Source organism: Gopherus evgoodei, chromosome 2 (assembly GCF_007399415.2).
Source record: "Gopherus evgoodei ecotype Sinaloan lineage chromosome 2, rGopEvg1_v1.p, whole genome shotgun sequence".
In the NCBI taxonomy this organism is placed as follows: domain Eukaryota; kingdom Metazoa; phylum Chordata; order Testudines; family Testudinidae; genus Gopherus; species Gopherus evgoodei.
In genome coordinates, this window is record NC_044323.1 from 264,643,203 (window position 1) to 264,662,916 (window position 19,714).

The 19,714-nt window shown below is 37.6% G+C and overlaps 1 protein-coding gene across 1 annotated transcript in view; it reads right to left on the reverse strand.

Annotated features, from left to right (window-relative positions):
• Positions 1-575: 575 nt before the first annotated feature.
• Positions 576-19,714, reverse strand: part of EIF3E (eukaryotic translation initiation factor 3 subunit E) — a 61,150-nt gene continuing 42,011 nt past the window's right edge. Inside the window, exons 10-13 of the mRNA XM_030553703.1 lie at positions 17,794-17,903; positions 4,443-4,545; positions 3,117-3,251; positions 576-750 (exon numbers count right to left, since the gene is read on the reverse strand). Coding sequence (XP_030409563.1) covers positions 712-750; positions 3,117-3,251; positions 4,443-4,545; positions 17,794-17,903 — 387 coding nt within the window. The 3' untranslated portion in view covers positions 576-711. The remainder of the gene's footprint in view (positions 751-3,116; positions 3,252-4,442; positions 4,546-17,793; positions 17,904-19,714) is intronic.

Sequence of the window (19,714 nt, forward strand, 5' to 3'; positions counted from 1 at the left end):
AAGTATGATAGTAGTCTTCCCTCCTCCTTCCAGGTAGGTAGAATTATAGAACAATGCTGCTTTTATTCTAGAAGGCAGAAGAGGGCTGATATTCTAGCTTTAAATTACTCTTAGAAGTATTACTAAATTTAACTCAAATCCAGTTCCATAATCCTCCGTAAGTTTCACTGTACCTTCCTATATAATACTAAACCTCAGTCGACATTCTACCTAAAGGTGTCATGGCAGGTATGGAATATAGGCAATATACTCTAGAGTTGTCCAACAGTTCGTACCATTCAGGAACGTGCTTTTAACATTCTCTTGTCTTGGACTCATAATCCATAGTTCTATCTGCTGATGTGACCATTTGCAATATACAAAGAAATAAATAACTAGAAATAGAATTCCCATGTTTCCAAACAAAGATGGATGCAAAAATATATTTGATCTTATACCAAGTGGAACTTGAAGCCTAAGGTAGTCAACATTTAAATTTTAATTTAAAAATCTAGAGAACTGAACTATATTGTAGCAAATTTGATCTTGCAGCAATTTTTTTAAATATGTAACTACTCAAATTATAAAGCTACAAAGACAGTCAAAAGTACTCAATTTTATTCAACTCATTATGTATTGCAAATTCCCAGAATTAGCTCTTTGAGAAAAGGTACATAATATATTTATCTTCTCCTCTCAAATGAAAATTTCATATCCCCCCTCAGGACTGTTTCAGTAGAAGCCAGAGTCTTGAGTAGCCCAGTTAGGTGCCTAAAAATATATAAAAAAAAATTAAGAATCAGCAGGAAAAGAGAAAGCCGTTTGTTTACATGAGCCACTGAAATGTGAACAGCATATACTACATTGTTATTTGTAATAACTTTTTAAAATAACCTATTCATAAAATTAGATGGCTGCTTCTGTAAATACCACCCAACAGGAATCAGTTTAATAATTAGTCGTTAAGTCATAATACATGGATAAATGAACTGCTTAAACATTTATCAGCATCACAGTATTTAATAGTGATTCACTTCTCCATACAATATTTTAAGAGTTAAAGTAAACCTGTTGTGACATTCTTGTTCTATTAACAAAGTTACATTGCCAAAGATTTTTCCTTGGCTCAGAAAGGCAGGAAATGGAAAGTGTTTTTGAACAGTCCTGAAGTGTCTTAAAGTACCAAATAATTTGGCACTATTTACAAAATTGTGTTACTTTACCTTTACACGATTTTCTACATTATTAAACAAATGTACCTTAGTTTGTCAGAATAGTCCCTTCAGTATATTTTCAGCCTTAGTGACAAATGCCAATTAAAATTTAAATATTTTGTATTTTTTTAGTTTTAGTAGGAATTTTAGAAAAATCTGTTTATCTATGGGTTTTCTCCAGAACATAACCACATCATGTAGGAACATCCTAAGTAAACTAAAATCAATATAGCATGATCCCTGGTGGACCTCATCGAGTCTTCTGCTTTTCTCTCTTCCTTCAACATAAGAGGCTTGGGAGCATAGACACTGGCTTCCTCCTTTCCCCAGGGATGCTCAAGGAAGTTTTTGGAAAACGTAGGGGACAATTTCCTGGTGCAAGTGCTGGAGGAACCAACTAGGGGCAGAACTCTTCTTGACCTGCTGCTTACAAACCGGGAAGAATTAGTAGTGGAAGCAAAAGTGGATGGGAACCTGGTGGGCAGTGACCATGAGATGGTCAAGGATCCTGACACAAGGAAGATAGGAGAGCAGCAGAATATGGACCCTGAATTTTAGAAAAGCAGACTGACTCCCTCAGGAAATTGATGGGCAGGATCCTCTGGTAGAATAACATGAGAGGGAAAGGTAGCAGATGAAAGAACAAGGAGTATTGGTCTCAAGTTGCAGTGGGGAGAAGGAGGGATAGGTTGGATATTAGGAAAAACTTTTTCACTAGGAGAGTGGTGAAGCACTGGAATGGGTTACCTAGGGAGGTACTAAAATCTCCTTCCTTAGAGGCTTTTGAAGTCAGGCTTGACAAAGCCCTGGCTGGGATGATTTGGTTGGGGATTGGTCCTGCTTTGAGCAGAGCACTGGACTAGATGACCTGTTGAGGTCCTTTCCGACCCTGATATTCTATGATTGTAACCCCCCACTCAGTCCCAGGCCTCACCTTTACACCTCCCCTTCCCCCAAGGCTTCACACCTGCCAACTGACTGCAGTGGCTGGGAGGCGCTGGAAGGGAGGAGGAGTTGATCGGCGGAGCCACTGGCAGGAGGCAGAGAGGGGAGAATGGGAAGAAAGCTGGCTGCCAGTGGATGTTAGGCACCCGCTACAATTTCCACGTTTTAACGTCAGTCTCATTTTTTCTTCAGGTGCATGGTTGCCCACAGATTAAGGGAGATTTGTATTCCAACCATATCAATTTAGGGTATATCTATAAACTGCAGTCTGACACCTGTGGCTGGCCTTCAACAGCTGACTTGCCCTCCCACCTTGTAAGACCCTAGAGCACGGGCTCCAACCCGAGTCTGGACTTCTATACCGCAAATAAGCGGATCCCTAGCCTGAGCCCGAGTCAGCTAGCACGGGCCAGCCGTGGATTTTTAATTGTAGTGTAGACATACCTTGAGTGACCAAAGTGTCCACCAAGCAAAAGCAGGAGTTACTAAAGAACTGGCATCTCCAGTATGGTAGCAAATAGTATCACACAACCAGGATGACCTTGCTATTTAAGTTAGCATAAATGCACCCATGTTAGATAGATGCTTCTGTAATGCCACTTCAGGAATCAATTTAATGAATTGCCTATTCCCCTATAAAGTACAAGAGGGCGCTGTTAAATAAGGACGAGAACCAAAACAGAGAATGGAAAGAGGGATATGGAATTATGTGAGGGGTGAAAGGAAGAGCTAGAAGAATAAAGTAGGGATAGAAGAGATGAAAGAAAGCAGGAACTATTGCCCACTTGTAAACTCATGGCAACAAAATAAATTCTTTTGAATTTAATTCCAGTGCCACAGAGCAGTTAAAAATGTCCCAGAGGGAGTGAGAAGCAAAGATTATACAGTGTGTGTTTAGTAGCAATAACAAAAGTCTGTAGTCTTCTCTCCAAGTTAAATGAGGGTATGGAAATACAGACACATGCAACTGGTACTTACCTCAGCCCTACTGCTTTGGTTCAATTTTTTCTCAGTGTTCATAGCCAGCATCTGACTCCGGAAAGACAGGCTTTTGGTCTTTTCTATCACTTGTTGGTAGGGTGAGACCGCATTGTTACCCATAACTACATGGCCCTAGAAATTAAATGGAAAAAAACAGCTCATGAGGGATCATACTTTAATTTACCAAATATGCAAAAACATTTAACCACTCCAAAGTGATAAGAAATGCCAAAATTAAAGTTGTACACAACTAACTCTGCCCCAACGCATCAATGTTCAAGTGGAGAGTATTCCTCAGATCCAAAGCAGTCTTCATACAATTGTCTAAATCATTTTTTCGTTCTCATATACTTACACTAGAGAGTTGTACAATTCACTGCTTATGTAGGCCAAGTTCATTGCACACATCAGATACTACTTACACCATTCCATTCTACCCACAAGCTCTTTTGTCCCACTCTCACCCATCCCCCTCTATTTCAGAGCTGCTGGCATGGGAGTAGATGTATGTAGGGAGGGAGAAATGGAGAGTGCGTCCCTTCCATGGAGAGAAGGGTTTGCAAGGAGTCACCAAAATAGAAGGAAATAAGGAGGTAGACAAAAAGAGCTCTGGGCCAGCTTTTCAAATCCTCAGCACCCATCATAATTCTGACCAGATTATCAAAAGACCTCAGCTCCCACTTAGGCACCCAAAGAAGGGCCAGATTTTCAAAATCACTCAGCATCCAGAAGCTTCTTAGTGGGATTGTGACATCAAAGACAAATCAGTCTATCAGCCTGAATTGAGCGGAAATCAGCTTTTCCTGTTTTTACCAAAAAATCAAAAGGGCTTGATACCCATTGATATCAAATTCTGGAACTGATCAGATATGTTTTACACAAATTATCACATTACATCAGATAAACGGAGAAACACCATTAAGTGCAGGACCTCACTTCACTTAATAACTATTTTAAAATTTCACTCAGTCCAATTAATTATAAAGGATTAAATAATATTATACTCACAGAGGCTTGTATCTAAGATTACCAAAAAAAGTATGATTTACAACTGAAACTATGTAACTTTAACCATACCATGACAGACAGGCTTAACTTCTGCTCTCAAAATAGTATTAATGACCTTTATACCTATTACAACAACAGCTATCTGTGCAGTGCCAAAATGGGGTAAAGGAAGAACACTATACTTCAGAATCAATAGAATAAAAAATATGTGAAGATATATTAGTATTACAAATACTGCTAGTAACTAGTAAGGAAGAAAATTAGGATTAAACAAACCAAGCTGGACTCTTCTACACAATGAAGTACAAAACTTACCAATTTTGAATCTAACTTGGCATCCAGTCTTGCATTTCGAATTAGATTGACAATCCAACGTTCAGCTTCTTCAGGGGTCATATTTAGTTTATCTGCCAGCATACTGATGAAAGGGAAAAAAAAACTGCTCTCAAAAGACAGAAAAAATTATCACCTCTCATGTTACAGTGTAATACTTGTCATGTCAAGCACCGTGAGTCACTTAATAGTGATCAGGTAAGCTGATAATTTCAGTAACGAGAAGGTGCAAATTAGCTAAAACGTTTATCATGTGCTAAGTGTGTGTTTTGGGAAGCACGTTTTCATTTGACTTTGAAATAATTTCATATACCACAGGTTTTGAAATAGGATTGTAGTCATAACTTTCTACAGCATGCACAAGAAATTACACAAAATCTAAGCAGGCATATACTCAACCAGACGCAAGCACAGTCCTATGGATTAAACTATACTATTTTACATGTCTGTCTCTAGATAATTAATTTTCAGCATACTGGCATGCTATCTAAGATTTTTTATTTTTACGCGGACACCAACTGGATCCAATTTATGAAATAGTGTGGAATATATTATTGTGTAGAACTAAGAAATGCTAGAACAGATTTTTTTTTTTAAACTTTTAGCCATGCATCTTCCTCTCAATGGCACAAAAGTTAGAACAGATCAAAGGCTGAATTTGCACCAGCTGCCTATGGCCCCAAAGAGCCTTCTTAGCAGCTGGGGACTGCTATAGACTAGGGATGTTCTGGCCATATTGTTATGCCAGTTGCAGGGGAAGGGGTAGTGCAGGAGCTACAGCAAGTCTATGGCATATAAGCAACCTGTTACCAGTTAAATCAGTTTTGCGGCAACTCTGTCCCATAGAATGATCCAAACACACCTAAGAAGATGTCTCATAGTATGTAAAACTAATCACCAAATTATAGCCATGTTCTTAATGAAAAGAGCCTCTTCTTCAGGAGCCGATCAGCACACAGTAGCCAAGAGTGTGAACCTGAACAATCTGAAAACCTTGATTGGCTTGTGAGGTTTCTGGTTGACAGCAATCAAATACTGCATATGACAGAGTGTGCATGATGCAAAAATAATCTAAACAGTAAGTTCAATAAAAATACAGAAATGTCTACCACCAACCCTGCCTCCTCAAAGACATAAAATAATGATTTTTAACCGATTAAGATATATGCAAGGCTAAGCCTTCTTGTTTTATGGTTCCCTCACTCATACCATTCAGGACACAGTCAGTTGCACTCAGTTGCAGGACTAGAAATAGATACACAGGAAAAATTTATAGCAGACTGCCCCATACAACCAACTTAACACTTACTGAAATGCTACAATTACTGCTATCACATTCACTGTAAGTTGAAAGCCCCTAAGTTTGATGCTTTAGAACCTGAGAATGATACGTGCTCTATTAAATAATTTAATATACTATTCAAAATCTAATTTTACATTTCACACGCTTAGTCATCCAAATGTCATTTCATAAATGGAAAAGGTTCAATGTTGATGAACAGTTACAAAATTTTATTATATCATGACTATATATTCCAGAAACCAAAGGTATTAAATAAGATTAGGCGCCTAAGCAATCTCACCACAACATAAAACGGCAACTAACACTATAAAGAGACCATCTGAGCTGCTTTTCCTTTTCTTGAAGGCTGCCTGGATTTAAATACAGTTTAGATAATTGGTTCAGGGAAGTGTTTCACATTAACTCAATTAGCAATAAAGCACCACACAGCTGGCAGTTCACTTTGATGTGCTGTGTCATGACACTTGTTCCTGAACTTCAGAGGGTTTCTGATATAGAAGATTTGTGACAATTACATCACCCTCATGAGGATGATACACTTTATGCCCAGATTTCTTGCAATTTCTCATTCTTCAAGGAAAAACACCAGTGGGGATGTGTGTCATTTTATTTAATGGAACAGGCGCTGTTTTGACCAGCCATAATTCCTACAGCTGGTGTTTCCTGTGGCTTTCCAATAAACCCCCTGCATTTCCTGCTGGAGCTTGACTCATTTTGAAGGTTTATAAATCTCATGCTTCTATCAGTTTCCAGACTTGGCTAATGTCTGTTGCTTTTACCTGATGCTTCTGACCTAAAAGCGAATGGTAACAAAGTTATAGAACAGGGCCCCTCCTTGTTGTTTTATCACTTCCTGTTGCAAGCAATTCATCTTTTAATTGCCAAAAGAGTAATCAGTAACTTTTTATGCAAGACAGTTAATAGAACTCACACTAAACATATTAATTTAAGCACAAAAGAAAGACAAACATGATGGCATTCACTTTTGACATGCAGTTTTTACAAAACTTAAGAGGGTAAAATATGCAGTGTATTAAGTTACTTTGGGCCACTGTAATATAATCCATTATTTAAAAAAAAGCTTCTGCTGTGGAACAGAACATCAATTCACACTGACTAGGTATCTGCAATGCAGATTACCAAATAGTTCAAGTCAGCAAATAATTAAAATAAAATGTCACGGATAATGCATCACAAATAACTTTTTCTTTTTTATAAGTACTTGGATGGACATACTGTAGCATAGTTTAACAGTTAGTGACATTTAGCAATGAAACCTCACTATAGCTCCTATTCTGCAGACTGGAAATAACTATTAAAAATGGCACCACCACTCTAACTGCTTTTTAGCAAAGATCTAATAGCAAATAGAATTTAAAAGATTGTACTGCATAAGGCCCTGATTCAGGAAAGCACTTAACTTTAAGCACATGCTGAAGTATTTCCCTGAATCATGATCTATATGGCAAGCAAACTGTGTGTACTTATTGTAATACAAGTTTCCTTATAAGGTCTCTTCTAGTCTTGGAATGACTATTTCTTTGGAATCTCAGTTACTGTCCTAATAGAGCAAGCAAACAACCACACTTCAATGAAATCAGGATATCTGTGCTTAAAAATAAAAAACAAAACACACTTCAGACCTTATCTACTACAATTTGACACTGTTCTTTTAAGGGACCAGTGCTCTTAACATGTGCTAGCTATCTCAGGTTTTTCTATAGCTCCCATATGCATAGTATTTAAGCTATAATTTGCATTTTGCAATTCATACAATAGGTGGATTTTGCAAAAATACTGAAACAAAAACCTTTTTAAATTTGTCACTATCCAGCCTTACCCTGCTCTTAAGTGCTGGTGTCAATAGTAGTCCAAATAAGTGGTTTAAGGCACATAATATTGTACATTTTCCAATTTTTAAACATAACACACCAAATAGTCAAAAAATATTTTAAGACAAGCTCTGAGAGATTTTCCAGTATCTTAATGAAACCTTAATATTTACATTCTTCAAGTAAGGTCCAGGCTTTTCAATGGAGTCTCCTGATTGATGATACATTCTGTCTGTAGATGGTTTTACTCAGAGCAGGTGTTGTCTATCTAAAGTAGGCTTACCTGCCAAAGGTCCAAAACAAGATTTTTTTTTGACTTAATGGCTCAATGCTGTTCTTACACTCTTTATTTGAGACATTTACAAAATATATCTGATATTGTCTTTTTGTTGTTTAAATATATTTGAAGGTCACATTTGAAAATTAAAGGTCAAAATGATATGTTCTTTTGAAGCCTGCTCCTAAATGCAAAAAGTTCTCTTTAAAACACTAGCTTCAAAGTGTGCGTTAATGAGGAACATGCAGAAAAAGTTTCCTTTAAAAAATGAAATGTATATGATTACAAATCAACATTTATATTTGATTTTCCATTAACTGCGTTATGATAATAGAAAATGCATCTGACTGCAGAACGGCTGCCAAAAACATCTAATTAGTCCAAGTCATTTTTAAGCTTTATATCACATTGCACTTCTAACCTTGTCCACAGGCATTTTACATTGAGTATTTTCAAATGTGATGTAAATTTGTAGTTAATATTCTAGTTTACAGCTTTGCTGGCATCTGGCTCAGCAGCCTCTAAGAGAAAACGATTTACAAGTTGCTCCTAAATAAATGTCTCAAGAAATCATAGTAAGTTAAACTCAGTGTTCTTAAAACATGCATACAATTCAAGCAAACAAGAAAATTTGCTAACAAAACCATAAGTTCAAACTGAATTTTTATTTCATAATTTCTTAAGCCAAAAGCACAGAATTCCTGCACAGTGGGCACACCTCAGCAGCAGTTGCAAATGCTCATTGTAAAAGGAGTGATCACTGTGAAAGATTAAGCATATTTTTAAATGTAAACTTGAAAATTAAGATTAGCAAAAGAGGTCGGTTTTATGGCTTTCCTGAATGCATGGCAAGAGCAAATAATTTAAATGGTAACTGCAGAGAATAAAGGTGAAATGAAACTAAACTATGACAACAATACACCTTGCTCAATAAAAGTGCCTAGAGATTCAAAGGGGGTATTTTTCCTGATGTGATCAACTGAATTAATTCACAATTATACAGCTCTCTCTGCTTTAATAAAGAGCAGAACTGAAATGAAGGTGGGTTCTAGGTTTTTACAAGTGCCCACTAGTTGAAAGTGCTAATAAAGTTATTATAGTAAGTAACCTAATACTTAGGAAACAAATTTATATTCTCTGTATCTTTTGTATTTCACACAAAAAATTTTTTAAACTTGTGCATCTCTCTAGCTAAAACAGCTTCAAGATCATTTTGGCTAATTCAAGCATTTTACAACCTCACCTCCATTTTGTTCATTTTACACTGAAGGCTTTCCCCCTATTTAAACAGTTTACAGAATTCCAGATATAGAATGAAGGATTCAAGATATTTAAAATATACAGATCAATTGAAACAGGTTTCTTTTGCATGAAGTTTATAGTGGGGAGTGGGGCCTGAAGAGAAAATGGGGGACTAAATCACTAGTATTCAGCTCCTCTGCTAAATAAAGACAGACGTTTTAAACTAACCCACTCACATTCTGAATTAATTTAATCCATTGTTCACCATTAGGCACAATGACTGCAGGATGATTTAGGAAGTAAAATTTAAGTTACAACTAACAAAGTAATTGCATCCTTTGGAATTATCAGCTGCCCAACAGATGTAAATAATAGTTAATTTTTTAAGCAAGGCATCTATTTGTGTCTAACATATGGAAAAAACAGATTTTCCACTAATTGTTTTCAAATTTGTTCTGTATAATTAAGCAATACTATCAGCAATGTGGTGCGGGTAAGCAGTTCTCATGTCCAGGAACACCACTGGGATTCACTTGGAGTCATCATCCTTGGACTATAAAATAAAGCAGTCAGCCTTTCAATAAAATAACTCTTAGCTGACCAATCCACGGAACTAGAGTGTCTGCCATACATGAAACACTTACATATTTCTGTAAGAAGCCCACATCCAGTTTTATTATGCTGTATGCAGAGTTGAGATTTGGGCTTCAAAGTGGGAGTAGAACAAACAAATGATCACCTACCGAACAAAGTAGTGACTACCTGGGTTAATGCGTGACAAGGACAGCCATGTCCAGACTCCAAAATAAAAAAATGAGTAGACCCAATTAGTCCATCTCCCCCAGCCAATAAAGGCTGCCTGGCACCATAACAAAAATGATCTTTCCTAGTTGAATTCTGGAAGTTTCTCACTCTTAAAAATATACTTGAAGACTAGTATTTTGCTATCTTAAGAATGAGAAACTTTCATATATATATTTATTACAGATATACATCATAACCAATATAAAAAACTTAAGACTCATCTACTCACATCAAGCAGAGTCAACCACTAGCTTGTTAACTACAAGCTCAGTTTTGGTAGTATTCTACTCAATATAGGTTTTTATACAAAGCTCATCATAGTATTTGAACAACTTCCAATAGTGCATCAACAACGTGACAACATGTCACGTTTGTTCCTTCATCCCCTTCTTGAGGGGGAGAAGTATGCGCAGTGGAGCATCATGTTTTGGTAGAGATTTAGGAAGTTATTTTTTAAATACATCTATTGCTGTGTATTTGTTAGAGAAGACAGTCAAAGAAACGTGTCTTGCACTTGGAGTGGAAAGTGATGAGGTTTGTGATGGTCCTTAGTTTTTGGGTGAGTTCATTTTACAGTCTCAAAGCAGCCAAAGAAAGTTCTGTCTCCTGCAAAGATGAGCTTTACTCTTCTGGAGCGCTCCACTGTGTTACAGAAACAATGGCTTTCATCCCAGAGTTTATGGTGACCTTTTGGATATCCTGGGCCTGAGCCATGAAGCATTTTTAAGACCTTGAACTTGATTTCCTAAATGCTGAAGACTTCGTGCCCAGGAAATCCAGCCAAGAGATGACATAGGCATGAATGATTAAAGACAGGTCTGTCAGGATAGGAAGGAGTCTCTTGGTCAACTGAGAATGACTGAAAGCATTACTCATGGATGCTGCCATGTAAGAGCTTAATGTCAGCAAGAGATCCAAGAGTACATCTGAACTACAAACCAAACTGACTAATGTATGTGTACCTTTAACCAAAGGAGACCAATTATCCATCTAAATTCTTCTGTCCACCATAACCTCTATCTTGCCTGGATTCAGCTTCAACCAGCTGTTCTTCACCAATGAGCTGATCTTGTCCATGCTCTGATCCATCTTGGTGGCAGAGGCATGGTCATATATGTAGGCTTGGAAGGATTAGATTTTTATCGATACATGTCAGTAAACTTCAATTTCATTGCCATACACAAACCAATGAAAAAAATATTTCCATCCATAATTGAAATTTAGACAGGCAAAGAAAGTAAAGTGCTACTTGAGAACTTATTAGTTTGATTTAAGGATGTTTACACTTTGATATGTGATGCTGACGATGATTATTGCTTTATTGTTATAAAGCTTTAACTTTCTAAATCTCAAAAATCCAGTTCTGTCAAGTTCATTACTATGTGGAAAAGGACTGGTAAAGCTGTTCTCAGCTGTATGTTGTGGCACTTGAGTCTATATCAGTAGTTGTCAAACTTTTGTACTGGTGGCCCCTTTCACAGAAAACCTCTGAGAGAGAACCCTCCTTATCAATTAAAAACACGTTTTAATTTATTTAAACACCATTATAAATGCTGGATGCAAAGCAGGGTTTAGGGAAGAGGCTGACAACTCGCGACCCCCAATGTAATAACCTCGCAACCCCCTGAGGGGTCCCAACCCCCAGTCTGAGAACCCGTGGTCTATGTCATCTGCCAAGTTCATCTAGTGGCTACATATAGATACTGAAGAGAGAATTGACCCTTGAAAGGTCCAGAGGTAGAGGTGCAATTTCCAGTCACTAGCCATTGGGTACGCCTTCCAGCACTTAAAACACTTTAGCACACTTCCCTGGATCCCTGCCACCTCTCAGGTGAGAAAACAATAGCTCATGATCAGTGTCAAATGCCGCAGAAGGTCCAGGAGGATGAGAACAGATGTTTGCCCTCTTATCTGCTGACAAGAGGCGATCATTCATCAGTGCCCCTAAAACAGTTTCAGTTCCATATCTTGGTCAGAATTCAGATTGTATCAGGTCTAAACTGTTATCTTCAATCAGTTGAACTTGTAGTTAAGACTGGCTATCTTTTCAATACGCTTGCTCAGGTTTGACACTGGGCGGCAATTGGCTAGAATAAACGTATTCAGAGTGGGTTTCTTCAATGTTGGTCGGACTATAGCGTGTATGAAGGGGAAAGGAAGATTCCTTAACTCACTGATGCACTGGGTATTTTGGTCAGGAGTGGCACTAGCGTGGTACTACACTTTACAGAAGACATTTCTTTTGCTTTTCCAAATTAAAAAAGTGGCATATGAAGAATGAACCCTTTAAAATGTGAATATATAAGAGAACATAAATGTCAGATTAAATATGACCAGCATATATCATAAACCGTAAGAACATAGCCTAAGAATGGCCATACTGGGTCAGACCAAAGGTCCATCCAGCCCAGTATCCTGTCTACTGACAGTGGCCAATGCTAGATGCCCCCGAGGGAATGAAGCTAACATTATCTCCATATGACATGATCATTATCTCCACATGACTCATGATTTCACAAACCTCTATCATATCCCCCCTTAGTTTCTTTTCCAAGCTGAAAAGTCCTGGCCTCTTTAATCTCTCCTCACATGGGACCCATTCCAAACCTCTAATCATTTTAGTTGTCCTTCTCTGAACTTTTTCTAACATCAGTATACCTGTTTTGAGATGAGAACACATCTGTACGCAGTATTCAAGATGGGGGTGTACTATGGATTTATATAAGAGCAATAAGATATTCTCCATCTTATTCTCTATCGCTTTTTTAATTACTCCTAACATCCTGTTTGCTTTTTTGACTGCCGCTGCACACTGTGTGGATGTCTTCAGAGAACTATCCACAATGACTCCAAGATCTCTTTCCTGATTAGTTGTAGCTAAATTAGCCCCCATCATATTGTATGTATAGTTGGGGTTATTTTTTTCAGCGTGCATTACTTTACATTTATCCACATTAAATTTCATTTGCCATTTTGTTGCCTAACCACTTAGTTCTGCGCGATCTTTTTGAAATTCTTCACAGTCTGATTTGGTCTTAACTACCTTGAGCAGTTTGGTATCATCTGCAAACTTTGCCACCTCACTGTTTACCCCTTTCTCCAGATCATTTATGAATAAACTGAATAGGATTGGTCCTAGGACTGACCCTTGGTTACCCCTCTCCATTCTGAAAATTTACCATTTATTCTTATCCTTTGGTTCCCTGTCTTTTAATCAGTCCTCAATCCATGAAACGATCTCCCCTCTTATTCCATGACAACTTAATTTACATAAGAGCCTTTGGTGAGAGACCTTTTCAAAGGCTTTCTGGAAATCTAAGTACACTATGTCCACTGGATCCCCCTTATCCACGTTTGTTGACACCTTCAAAGAACTCTAACAGATTAGTAAGACACAATTTCCCTTTAGAGAAACCATGTTGACTTTTGCCCAACAATTTATGTTCCTCTATGTGTTTGCATTTCGTCCTGAGGTGACATGTACCCAGTCAATATGAGTTCTTTATTTTGATAGCCTTTAGCATTTCGCTTAGCATTTCATCGTCACTATCTCTGTCCTGGTCAGGTGGTTGATAATAGATCCCTACTGTTATACTCTTATTAAAGCATGGAATTACTATCCATAGAGATTCTATGGAACATGTGGATTCATTTAAGATTTTTACCTCATTTGATTCTACATTTTCTCCTCTCTTGGTTTTCACACCTCAACTGCTAGAACAGGACCTCATCCTCCCTGATTGAACTAACCTTGTTATCTCTAGCTTGCTTGCATATATATACCTGCCCCTGGAAATTTCCACTACTTGCATCTGACAAAGTGGGTATTCACCCACAAAAGCTCATGCTCCAAAATGTCTGTTAGTCTGTAAGGTGCCACAGGATTCTTTGCTGCTTTACATTTTCTTTCACATACAGTGCCACTTCCCGCTCCCCCCCTACACACACGACCTGTTCTGTCCTGCCAATATATTTTGTACCACCAAATGATTGTGTCCCATTGATTGTTCCCACTCCACCCGGTTTCTGTGATGCCTATTATATCAATATTCTCCTTTAACAGGAGGCACTCTAGTTCACTCATCTTATTATTTAGACTTCTAGCATTTGTGTACAAACACTTTAAAAACTTGTCACTGTTTATTTGTCTGCCCTTTTCTGATGTGTCAGATTCTTTTTGATGTGACTGTTTCTCGTCTGATCTGGCCCACACTTTATCCTCTTCCATCCTCTCCTCCTGACTAAAACCTAGAGAATCTCTATCAATAGACTCTCCTCTAAGAGAAGTCTCTGTCCAATCCACATACTCCTCTGCAGCAATCGGCTTTCCCCCCATCTCTTAGTTTAAAAACTGCTCTGCAACCTTTTTAATGTTAAGTGCCAGCAGTCTACATCCACTTTGGTTTAGGTGGAGCCCATCCTTCTTGTATAGGCTCCCTCTATCCCAAAAGTTTCCCTGGTTCCTAATAAATCTAATCCTCTCCTCTCTACACCATCGTCTCATCCATGCCTTGAGACTCTGAAGCTCTGCCTGCGTCCCTGGCCCTGCACGTGGAGCTGGAAGCATTTCTGAGAATGCTACCATAGAGGTCCTGGATTTCAGTCTCTTTCCTAGCAGCCTAAATTTGGCTTCCAGCATGTCTCTCCTACCCTTCTCTATGTCGTTGGTACCTACATGTACCACGGCCACCTGCTCTTCCCCAGCACTACACATAAGTCTATCTAGATGCCTCGAGAGATCTGCAACCTTCGCACCAGGCAGGCAAGTCACCATACAGTTCTCCCAGTCATCATAAACCCAGCTATCTATGTTTCTAATGATCGAATCTCCCATTACTAACATTTGCCTTTTCCTAATGACTGGAGTTCCCTCCCCCAGAGAGGTAACGTCAGTACGAGAAGATATCCCAGCATCATCTGGAAGGAGGGTCCAAAGTAATGGAAGGTTTCCCTCTGCTCCCATTGACTGCTCTGTTTCCCTGAGCCCTTCATCCTCCTTAACAGTGCAAGGGCTGTCTGACTGGAGGTGGGACAAATCTACAGTGTCCCGGAAAGCCTCATCAACATACCTCTCTGCCTCCGTTAGCTCCTCCAGTTCCGCCACCCTGGCCTCCAAAGCCCGTACGTGGTCTCTGAGGGCCAGGAGCTCCTTGCACCGAATGCACATATATGCCACCTGTCCACAGGGCAGATAATCATTCATGTTACACTGAGAGCAATAAACAGGATAGCCCCCACTCTGCTGCTGGGCTTCTGCCTGCATTCTCTCCTACAGCTAACTGATTCATCAAGTGAAATCTTCAGCTTCTTTTACACACGATTGACCAACAGTTAAATCCTTTTTATAAACATAAATATTAAAATAGTATGCAATAAAATGTCCTAAAGAGTATCTTTAATAAGAAGAGACTCTTTAGTCCCTGAACTTTGAGCTAACTTGATCCTACTAATAATCATTAATATTTAGAAATAACTAGCCTCTCTAAAGTCATCAAGAGAGCTCAACCTCTCTTGATGACTTTGTATTTCTTAAAATCCGGAACTTTTACACTACTGAAAATTTGTAGGCAATAGCAGAGCCCCATAAATTATCCTGTATTTCCCAGGAGCTAACCCTGTACTTTACAAGCAGCTATTTTATTTATTTTTTCACGAGGGAATTTTGAGCACTCATTAAAAACTTTTATACTACTACATTATCCATTACTGATGTAAAAACACTGAAACAAGTAAAACAAAAACCGTAACTTGATACATAGCATCTAGTGCTGTTTGACAGCATTACAACTTTGCAATTAATATGCAACATTAAGTAGGGCTGAATAATATGTGTTTTATATGGATACCTTAGTCAGATTGAATAAAGTCTTTAACAGAGTGTGATGAAAGTTTAAAATTAAGAATGACAAGATTAGTGAGGATGCTATTATTTTCATTTGTCGATAAATTAGGCATAAGAATTTTAAAGGCAACAATTATTTGGTAAATATGAATTCCAGACATTTAAAAACACTTTCAAAATCAGTTTATGAAGACAAATTATGTTGAATAATGAATAATAGGTCATGAAAAGCATTTAGGGAGAGACTGCTGGAATAAAAGTTACTTTTTGTCTGGGTATCTACTATAACTACAAGAACAGGAAAATCAACTTTTTGCTGACTTCGTAACATACTAAAGAGTCTTTTGCCAATTCTATCTCTGTTGAAGTTAAACATCTTAATTGTTTCTTTAACAAAGTGACGCAAAGGGATGCAGAAGCATATTTTCAGATAAGTGCTTAAATACCACTTTCATATTCTGACTTATCTACAGTTGAGAATTCTTCCAAGTTTCATTTTAGAGCTGCTTTTACATTTCAGAAACACATGATAGATCTCAAAGTAGTCAGCTTCACTAGCATTGTACCACTACATTAATAGTTTCTGGCAAATATTTCTCTAATAAACTGATTTTTAATTTAATCCTGAAAATATGCTACATAAAAAATACTTGCTAGAGTATATTTTGATGAAAATCTGAATCTTATCTAAACTCCATCAGTCTATGGATGTTTGTCCACTAGTATATATAGTTCCAATTTCCATCACTGGTGATGGGAATTACATGATATTCAAAGATAGAGACTACTGGTAACATCAAACAGAACTCAATGTTTCTTTTTAAATCTCCCCCCCCCCGACCCCTTCCCCAAAACACCACCACCACAACTGTTCAAAAGCCTTAGACTACAGAGGATTTTAAAATGGTTATGAGGTACATGGTTAAGTTCCAACTACACAACAACTTAACCATACTGGCCATGACCTGGTTACAACTATGTCTAACCGCAGCCTTCTACCTCAACAGTAGTTGGATAGTAAACCAGGACCTGAAATTAGACTCAAACCAGCAAGTGTGTGCTAGAGATACTAGTATCACTTGAGACCCTCAAGGGAGGTTATACAATTGATATATGTAATGCTGCGGATAGTGGCAAGAGGATTTAGTGATTGTGTTCATAAACTCCAGCAGCTCAGTGCTACAATCTACTTGGCAACATACTACTCAAAACAGAACTGTGCTGGAATAAACAGATCTGTTTTGCTGTGAAAGAAGTTACCTTGGTTATAACAGAGTACAGGAAATATAGTTCTCAGGTATTACTACCTCAAAGCCAAAAACAGCGATTCCATTAGATGAACTAATAAAAAGCTAGGCACAGTGTGTATGTAGATAGGGAAGTGAAGACAGTCATCAGTAGGTCAAATAGTGTGTGTATTTCTCCAAGACTTCTATGGCGATGCTAAGAAGCAAAGCTTCATTAGGATCTGGCAAATTAGAAGATGCCTACTGGGCATGCTCAGCAGTTCCCCTCACCCCCCTACATCAATCCCTGCCCCTCCCAGAATAAACTGAGTAAAAAGGCTACTCCACATGTAGTTAGAACTCTAAGTTTTAAAAACTTTATCTAAAAAAAAATACAAAGAATGTGCAGCTTTCATACAGTGATTTTCATATCAAATTTGTTCCAGTAACGAGTAAAAGTTGGTTTCAGCTGCCAGCCCTACCAGTTCAACATGGGCTCTGAAAGCTTCAATACTTCCCCAAAAAATTATTTACTTTTAGGTAGAGACCAGCTTTATAGGAGAGTTTTTCAAAAAAAGATAAATGCATGTAAAAACAGGAAATTATAAATATTTAAACAAATGCAAAACCTATTACAAACTACAAGTGAATCTTTCCATTTGTATTTATGTTAGACAATGCTTTTCCTTTTCTCTGACAATGGTGGACTCTTATTGGAGCACAAACAACCCTCAATTGCCTAAAACATAAATTAAAGGGTTAAATTTTAAAAAAGTTCATTATTTCATGTGTTTATGGTTTTCTTACCTAATGCTGATACACTGATGAATACGACAGAAAGTCTCAAATATAAAAAGACGAGCATTCTCAATGAAGTCTTCAAGACACGCCACCAAGAAAAAGTCATTCACAAGCACCTGTAAAAACAGGTGAAAGAGAATAATGATAGAAACAATATCTAAAGTAAACATACTCATGCAGACAATAACTAAAACCAGTGATTAGTGTCTTCTGAAGTAGTTTCTGGAATATCTTCAAACATACCCAGAGCTTTACAGATTAACACAAATTTTCAGAACATAATCTGCTAAAACCCAATTATCCTGTCTGTTGTATATATGCAATTTTTATCCAAGTTTCATCCAATAAGGGGATGATTAGTCCTCCAATTCTCAATATTTTATTAAAAGCTCTCTACAGCAGTAAAAACAATACATTTATTTTCTCTTCCTCACTCCAAGATTTCCACTTCCACTTTTGCAATTCTGGAAAAATATTAAGTGGACAGTGACCTCAACAATTCTGCTAATGTGCATGCCAAAACAGACTATAGTTCATTCTACCACAGCTATATTGACTATAGTGGCATCAAGAGGAAGTTCACAATTGCATGAATACAATATCCCCTTTTCTACTAACCCACAACCCCAGTAATTACATGAGCCTTAGATTTTTCATCAGATAATTATGGTAATGGGTTAAATTTGTAACCAAAGGAATTTTCATCCCACCCATGTAGCAACACTGAAATTAAAGTACATTGTTTCAGGAGTTATAACCTCTACTCACAAATCAGATTACTCTGTAGAGCAAATGAAGTTATTCTGTAGCTAAATATTAAAATTACTAATACCAAGTTTGGAGGAAACAAGGTAAAATAAGAACATACTGTTACAGAATCTGTATCCATTTCTCTTAACTTAAAATATTTAGAACTATGCTGTTCTACAGCAGCCAGGGTTTCAGAACTGTGGACTCAATCACAGATGATTCATTACAATGATCTCTCTAATCTATGAATCATCTGCTTCATTTATTTCTACAGACAAAATATAAAATTTATGTTTTTGCAATAATCTTAGCAGATACATATGTGAAAATATACCACACACTACGTAGCACAAAAATTACACACACATAACGTGCTAAATACTAATATCTACACATTAAACAAGTGGAAAAGCAAAGCAAATCACCTATCAATAGTGAAGATCTATTTCACAGTTCAATTTTAGCAAATAGCTACAAATCCCGAAAGAATACAAAATTTAATTACCATGCGTGACAGGGTGCTGAGCAGCAAGGCTGCAGAATCAGCCCACTGCCACACAAGTGAGATTTTTTTGGTTCCTGAGGACCGCGTTATATCAGGGTAGAGGTGTAAAAAACATCAATGGTTTCAGAACCCAAGGTCTCTGGCTGACTTTATCTGAGCCTAGAAGACACAGGAGCCAGGAGGACCAGCTGTTGTCTGTTACATCTGGTATACTTGAGTCATATGACTCAGAGCTTTACAGCATGGACATTGCGAATTTATGAACTTTGCTTATCCCTTAGGTAAAAATGACAGTCTTTACCGGTGAAAAAAGCCCACAACCTCCTCTCTCTGCAGTCACTACAGATTTCTGATCATGCTCAGTAATACACTTCTTCCTGAAAATCCCACCTGAGAATGCATTACTTGTGTGGTTGACATCATCTAAAACCTGTCTCCTATCAGAGATGCTGTTTATAAATTGCAAAATGCACAGGCTAGAAAATGCATTATAAATATTTTAACTAGCATTAAACATGAGTCTTCCTTTATTGTTTGCAAGGTCAGCTGTATTTAAAAATGTTAGTTAGCTGTAGTTAATTACACAATTATCTCTGTCCAAACTCAAGGTTAAAAAAAAAATCACATTTTCTAATACAAAGCATGTTCCATATATAGACAAGGCTTGAGTGG